The 8,404-nt window shown below is 44.6% G+C and overlaps 1 protein-coding gene across 1 annotated transcript in view; it reads left to right on the forward strand.

Moving 5' to 3' along the window:
* The first annotated feature begins 1,262 nt into the window (after positions 1-1,262).
* Positions 1,263-8,404, forward strand: part of LOC132474879 (high affinity cationic amino acid transporter 1-like) — a 17,428-nt gene continuing 10,286 nt past the window's right edge. The window contains 2 exon segments of the mRNA XM_060075782.1: positions 1,263-1,588; positions 7,243-8,174. Coding sequence (XP_059931765.1) covers positions 7,791-8,174 — 384 coding nt within the window. The 5' untranslated portion in view covers positions 1,263-1,588; positions 7,243-7,790.

Here is an 8,404-nt window from a genome sequence, read left to right on the forward strand (position 1 = left end):
GGTGGAGATTTGAGAGTCCTTGAACACAGAGCTTGCCCAAAGCACCTGCTTCCAAATGCAATGGTATGGTATGTAATGGTTAGGCTTATGTATAGACAACTATTAGGCCAATATAATAAATTGGCCTAGTCATTTAATTTGTCAAATTGTTAATTAAATGTGACACCCTTCCAAATGGTCTTGCTAATCCATGTCACCTAGTTCACAAACCGGGACACAAATATTACAATTCAATAGGTAAATGAACAATATTTAAACTTTGATCTCATCATGCTATGACCAACATCACATCACCTATAATCTGCATAATAAGACGTTGTGCCTTATCACTTCAAATGATAAGGCCTAGCTTTTGAAATGGGTTATCATTCAGGGTATAAAGGCCTGAGTTAATTATTGACTCACTAAGGCTGCAGGATGATAGTGTTGTGCCCGCGGACTGGTACTCTGTGAACCAACGAGACTCCTCATTCGGGTGCTTCGTCAAACGCGGCTGTTGTAGGCCTACCTTTGTGGAGCTGAAGCATGCTCCAATAAACTTCGAAACCTTAAAAACTTGACAATCGTTGACCCAAATACTTTGATCGTTTTGCCCTCAAGGTTTTAAGCTTGATTATCTGACCCCGGCCCTGAGCTGAAATTGGTTACTTTCGTGCAGTCAGTGACCCGCATAGTGGGAGTGAGTTTAGAAGAGGTGTGTGAAGCGAACGTGAAAATGCCACAATAAATCGGCACTCACCTCCACCTGAGCCATGATTTCACCCCCTTATATTGTATAGCCGTCACAAATGTCATTTCCATTCTGTTCAAGCACATCTGATTCAATTTTATTGAATCATAATTCGCTAGGCAGTTAAATGTAAATTACATATTGAATTATCCATTCCTGCCCTTCCAAATCGAGGCAGTTGGTTGGCGGTAAGGGGTCGTTAGACTGACTTCCCCTTCTTCATTGAGGGGGCTCGTAGGAGAACAATTGGATGACCATAGCCTGTCTTAGGTTTTCAAAGGAAAATTGACACTCGAGCACGAGTTTCCCTTCATTCTGTTTTTCAAAAGTTCACGACCATCTCTGCATGAATAGCCGAAGAAACGTCTATTTATCTATTTAAACAAATTTATCTGTTTAAACAAAGGTGCTGTGTTCTTTCTTTCTTTCTCTCTCTCTCTCTCTCTCGCTCTCGCTCTCTCACTCTCACTCTCACTCTCACTCTCACTCTCACTCTCACTCTCACTCTCACTCTCACTCTCTCACTCACTCTCACTCTCTCTGTCTAAGCTAGTGTGAACTGAGTTGAAGAAGCGCTTACAAAAAAAAGAACTGAGAGCATTTTCTAAAGGTTGGATAAGGATTGCTCTGGACAGGGGTTTAATTCTTCTTTCAGAAGGCATTGAAGACGGTCACCACATGCTGGTAGACACTGCCGTCTGCCGGTGGAAAACTATATTTACAAGTTAAATCAGTCCTCGTAAAAAAGTTCAGTTGGTATGGATAGACCTCAGTCGGGTACGCCCTTATTCTAGCAGCAAAATCGAAATACACACGGCGCGCCCAAGGTGGACAACCGCTCAAGTCATTTGACTTAAGGTAGGCAACAAATCTTCCAGAGCAACACCAGTCTGCTTTCCCTGCTTTAAGCGGGTAAGACACTGAAATGTTTTTCCAGTTTCAAGTGATTTCCACTTTGTAGCAATTTGAAGCATCGCATATTTGAATGATTCAAATAAGCGTTATGGCCGAGAGAGAGGGTGGGACTAACAGTGACATGAGTTTAGCAGCGAGGGGAGAACCAGTGGGCGGGTCATCCGATAGAAGGATATTCGTTTCGTGCTAATGTTGTGGATATTGCTTTGTGGTATTATTTGACAGAACTCCATATTTTTCTCCTTGTTGTTCTTCTTATTTTCATGCTCTTATTCTCCGCGCTTCAGAGATTATTAACTGGCATATTTAAGCTCGTAGGTTGTAAGGGACCGGAAATTGCGTTAATGTAAACCAGGATAACGCTACAATTCAGATCCTCTACTACGCCTTCCAGCCAACGCAACCGTGTCAAGAGCGCGCACTGACCAAACCGCACATGGTTTGCTGATGCAATCACGCTTTCCCAAGGGTTACCTTAGGACGCACTACTCGCTCCTAGCGCCCCATTCGTAACTTTTTAGTGACATTTATTTAATCCATGACTCAAAGTGTCAGACTAATTTTGGCATGGGGTGCGAAACGTTTCCTTTTGTGGGCGACCTTCCCCCGCCGTCGCTGTCTTATCATTGACCCTCCAAGAAACCATAGCGAAAGATGCATTTCAAATAGCCTGGTGCTTATTTCTTTTGAAATTTAGAAGCGTTTGCTATTAAAAATAATTGAAAGTTGACTTACTTAAGTTGACTTACTTAAGTAGTAAGTCACCTTGCATGTCAAATGGACAATTGGAACATAGCCTTAGTATGTCTAAATGTAATGGGAAGTAAAGTTATATTAGTAATTAAAATAATGGTAATAACCAATAGTCAAATAAAAGATAAGTACAAAATGACTGTGTTTACATATACAAATACAATTGGCTACACCTGTAAACCATCCCCGTCAAATCAAATTTGTTATATTATTAATGCTTTAATATTGCCTATTCTTATGAACAATCATTCTAAAACGCTCACCATGTAGTATCTGACATTTATATCGAAACACATCGTTTTTTTTGTTGGACTGCATTACATGAATGCATGATGTGTGTGTGTGTGTGTGTGTGTGTGTGTGTGTGTGTGTGTGTGTGTGTGTGTGTGTGTGTGTGTGTGTGTGTGTGTGTGTGTGTGTGTGTGTGTGTGTGTGTGTGTGTGTGTGTGTGTGTGTGTGTGTGTGTGTGTGTGTGTGTCCGTGCGGCCCTCAAGTCACTCTGGTACCATGCAGTGGAAAAGCGGCATGCCGCTTTTCCACTGCATGGTACCAGCTCGACACGACTCGACACGACTCGACTCAGCTCGCATTTTTTGCGTTTCCACCGCGGTACCATGGTATCTGGTACCTGAAGTGGCTGCTTTTTCTAGTACCTACTCGCTCTAGGTTCCAAGCGAGCTGAGCCGATGCTAAAAGGTGACGTCGGCAGACGGCCGGCGACTGATTGGCCAGAGAGTGTGACGAAGTCACGAGAGCGACATGCTGGTAACATCCATAGCAGCGCCGCAGCCAACATGTTCCACTTCTCCAACTTCTTCAACATGCCAGCTAATAATAGTAATGCGATCGATGCCCTCCATTGTTGTTATGTGGGTTCTGTCCATGTGTGGGTTGCGTATGTGTTGTTTGCGTCGCGTACACAAATACGTCACGGCCCTTTCGCGCAGCCGACCCCGCCCACGTCCAGGAGGTACTATTTGCGGTGGAAAAGCACCCGTGCTGCTACCGTGTCGAGTCGTGTCGAGTCGAGCTACATGTGCGGTGGAAAAGCGGCATTTAATGAAAGGTACAAGATTCAATAAACAGTACATCGAGGCCTGTATGGCTTCCTGGAGAGCGCGGTGTGTATTTCTATCCTTCAGGTCCTTCTGGCTGAATGCCAGACTAAACATGGTCTTTGTCTTTGCCGCTAACCCTTTGAGTGCAACAATGCAACATTTATGGAACATTTCCCACATATAATACCGTGCTATCTTAAAAGCTGACAATGCCACATAAAGAAAGCTACAAATGTCAGGATAGTGGTTATGGTGTTTGACACCCAGCCCTAAGGTCCTGGGTTGGATAATCCACTGTATACAGCCTATAGTGCGTTACATAGTGCTTGATTATGTAATCAAGCACACATTTTTAAAAAAGTAGGATAAGATGTAAATATGGACTCAAATTGCCTTCTGTGGGTTAAACGCATGCTATTGCATGAGTAATCAGTTTTTGGTTTTTTGGTTACCATGTTATGTCATCAAACACTCTGGAAGACCCCTGCATGAGGTCAGTGGAGTTGTATTCCAAGTTCATCGCCCATCTATTCCCACCGGGTGTGTTTTTTTTTTGTCACAAGTGACCGACGGGCGTTCTGATTGGAGGAGAGGGGGGCAGGCATCGACCCGGCCCACCCAGCTATTTTAGCACCCTTGCGTGTGACGCTTTAAGCTATCTCTGTTTGATCCAAAAAAAAGGGGGTGGGGGTGGGGGTTGGGGGAGAACATTTCCCAGTTGCCCAACGCCACAAGGCCGTTGTATTGCGATGTGACCTAGTCGTGTCATGGTACTAAACATTATAAACACGAGCCCTCTCATGGGGCCACAAGTGACCCGAGTCTTTACCCTTGGCAAGGCGCACTGTCTAGATATTGGCAAGCCGTAGGTGAAGACAGAGCTCTGCAAGTGTGGACTGTTGACTGCTGGTTGGGTCTGGGGGTCAAGTCAAGTTGATTTGCGTTGCCCTAAACTACAGTTACAGTCTCAAAGGGCAGCTCTGTCCACGACACCCCTCTTACCCTAACCCCCCAAAAGGGGAAGGGAACAACTCCCTTGAAGGTCCAGCTGCTTAGATTCGAGAAATGTAAAGAAGTGAGCGCAGAGAAACATGGAAGACAGGACTTAAAAAAACACTAAACAGTTCCACTCCCGCCATCTCTGCTCCCTCCCTCTTTCTGTTTCACTGCCACCATGGAGAAGTGTTTGCCTGGCTATTGCCAGACCAAGCTCAATCGTACAGTGCACGTTGGTCTGGGGAAGCTACCGTCATTTTCTTCAGTACAACATGTGTGATCAGTAATTGGTTCCCGCAAAAAAGTATCGGAAGCAGAAAGAAATGTATTGCTCTTCTCAAACCCCTACTGCAGGGCGAACTCAAATCGCCGGCAGAATAGGCGGGGCTACCCAGTCTAGAGAAGTGTCCTGATTGCTCAGTCAACTGTAAACTGATCATGTTGAGGTTCATGTACTTCAGGGAGTCAAAGCCAAAGTTCCTTTCCCCCAATTCCATCTCAACCATGGCTGATATAACCTACGAGTCTCGTTGTGGAAAAACCAGAGACGAGAGTCCGAAGTGTTATGTGCCATAACACCAACAGCAGAACGGTTATCCAAATAACAAAGAAGTGTACAACACTTGCGTTACATTGTGTGTAATCAAACACACACACACACACACACACACATATGTCGTAGCTCATTGTCTCATTGGCGGGCCAAATTCTCTGGGCGGGCAAGGCAGAGGAAGGGGAGGTAACTTGGCCCCTTATGACGACATATGGGGCCATATTCCAAATCAGCGCGCCTGAGCTTCCATTTTTACAAAGGCGTGCAGGATACCTTGTGCTCGTTTTACACCGAACGCAAGTTTTAACCACTGGGGGACAATAGGCAGGCTAGGGGAACTTATATTAATGTTAGAAAACCTTGGATTTTCATGCCATGGGACCTTTGAGTTTCTGTATTGTTCTTGAAGAGGCGTACCGTACGTCCCAGCCTGGTGAAACCTCCTCTGGGGCAAGAGATACAGGCTTTCCAAACACAGCTGACGAAAACAGCTGTGGTGTGATAAGGACAGACAGTTGGCCTTGACGAGGACCACTCTACTGGGTTGTATCAAATACTATACACAGCTATAGCTACAGCTTTGTTATCCATGCAAAGGACTTTGAATCTTTCATTGGTTGGGATGGAGAAACGTACTGGTCTTTGGAATGTGTGTGTGTGGGTGGGTGTTGGTCAGGCGTAACGCTTTTCAAACTGGTTTGATAATTGCTCAAAAACACCCACTGTTTTCTTCTGATCATCCTAAGAGAAAGGTGAGTCATTTGATAACGTTGCCTACTGAGCTGGACTCCTCCGTTTTGCCGATCCATCACACATTCACTTTGTCCGCCATGGCTTCTGTTGTGATTAATTGGCCTCATCTTTAATCATCTTTCCTAATTGTAAATCCAAACACTGTGTACTTGGCTGTGTAGCTCTGTGTTTAGCAACAACAGCAGTTTATCATGTTAGCAATGCTTACATCAGTAATTTTTTGCTTTTCATTTGCCAGAATATCAAATAATAACCAATGCCGGTGCAATTCGTTTTGCTGCACTGGTAAGCTAAAAAAAAAACTCCCAACCTCTTCGTGAAGCTGTTTGTGTTTATGCTGGCGTGTGTGTGTGTGTGTGTGTGTGTGTGTGTGTGGAACGCGTGTCTGGCAGTGACCCAGGGCTGGCGTAGTTACTGCCGGTTCCCACACCATGTGACCACGTGAGGTGTCAGCCTGCTATTTGTTAGCGGGGGTACATGCCTCAGATCGAGGGTCCTTTTTTAACCCTGGGTCACACTCCCCTGCCGCTAGACTCGGCCCTCAGCCTCTATTAAACATCCTCACTCACGTCGGCACCGCGTTAGTGTGTGATCGAACAGCGAGGGCTCGTACACACAGGGACGACGAGGAGTTGTTTGTAGTTGAGGAGGGTTACAGTACGTGAGTGTGAGTACATAACCTGCTGGGGCCGTTTGTTTGTTGTTCTTTTATATACACGGTGTGTGCTTAGTTATTGGAGTGCCTGTGAGACTTCAACCAGTACTATCTTTTATTATGTATCATTTTTTATGCACTTATATTTGTTACTTTAATATTAGTTTTAATTTACCTTCTTTTTTTTTTACCTAAAATAATTAATTACTTTTTCAAATCATCCATCACTAAGCTCCGAAACTGGGCTGCTCTTTGAATGATAGATATTGAATTTGATCTCCATTATTATAATAAAGTCTTAATTTTAATGTCATGTCTTTATTCTAATTGAATTAGTTTTCATTCTAAATGAACAGCTTATTTATTTATGAGCTGATGAGATATTTTCCATATTATTGCAGACTTATATAACCACAGAAGTGCAGTCTATCATTGTCTATGATGTATTGTTTGTTTATATATATTACTTATTTTATGTATATTCGGTTATTGTTCAGCCTTGACCAGAGCATTTGTGATATGAAGAAAATCTCACATGAAGTATTCAGAATTGATGTATTCCATGTATTACCAGTATAATAATAGTTTTATAGTCGGCATTATTATGTGCCGATTATGTGCCGTCTTGTTTAATATTTGAGAGAGCCTGTGTGTTTAACGGCGGGGGAGGGCTATGCGTGTTGCTCCTGCACCCTTCAGCACAACGTCCTATAATAGCAAAACCAAAATAAATTGCGTTGACAACGTGAACCTGTCTGTCTGCCCTTCCACGGGTGATAAAAAAGCCAATAATCCTGTTTTTACTCATCTTCTTGCCGTGTTTTTATAGCCGCCACTCCTTAAAGACCTGCCAGGGAGTGAAGGATCGCAGCTCTGCTCACAAAGAACCTGGAGCTCCCTAAGACCTGGGTCCTCGTGTAGTTCTGGTTCTGCTTCAAGGTGATCTTGCCCACGCTAGGTCACCGGTCGGATCTCGGGAAGAACATAAAGACTTCAGAGCCGTCAAATTCTTTGGCACTCTCTTGAGTCTCTTCCGACTTAGGTTGCCTCAGATACTTCTGAATGCCCGGATACTAAACAGTTCCAAATACTACTTTGAAACTTCGGAAGATAATAATAATAATAATAATAATAATTAATAACAAAAATATATAAAAAAATAATAATAATATATTTAATTTGTAGAGCAAAAATCTTAGACTTAAAGGAAGACTTAGGAACTCGCGGAGACTTCGATCCCGCGAAGACTTTGGAACTCGCAAACACTTCGGAACTCACAAAGACCTTGCAAAAAAAGACTTCAGTTAAGATCTTTGTGTCAAAGGGGATCTTCGCTCCGCAGCGTTTTACAGGAAGAGGAAGGGAGTGGGTGCCGAGATGCTTCTGGCCGCGTTGAGGGGCATCGGCAAGCAGCTCCTGAGGGTCAAGGTGGTGGACTGCAACGCCGAGGACAGCCGCCTGGCCCGATGCCTCAACACCTTCGACCTGGTGGCCCTGGGCGTGGGCAGCACGCTGGGCGCCGGCGTCTACGTGCTGGCGGGCGCCGTGGCGCGAGACAACTCGGGGCCGGCCATCGTCCTGTCCTTCCTCATCGCCGCCATGGCGTCCGTCCTGGCCGGCTTGTGCTACGCCGAGTTCGGCGCTCGAGTCCCCAAGACGGGCTCCGCCTACCTGTACAGCTACGTGACGGTCGGGGAGCTCTGGGCCTTCATCACAGGGTGGAACCTCATCTTGTCCTACATCATCGGTGAGCGTCCGCTCTGAGGGTGGAACCCCCTGACGTCCAGCCCTACCTCTGGGGAAATTGTGTTATCGCCGAAGCTGTGTCTGATTGGCTGAAGTTGTGTTGTTTTATTTCATTAGTATGAAACACAATCTATTTTTGCCTTTTTCTAACAATCATACGATCAATCCGTCTGTATTCATATTCATATTCATATTCAAGACAAAGACCGTTTTACATATTTTCCATTAGTTAGAAATGAAAACTG

This window comes from Gadus macrocephalus, chromosome 16 (genome assembly GCF_031168955.1).
Source record: "Gadus macrocephalus chromosome 16, ASM3116895v1".
NCBI classification, from domain to species: Eukaryota; Metazoa; Chordata; class Actinopteri; order Gadiformes; family Gadidae; genus Gadus; species Gadus macrocephalus.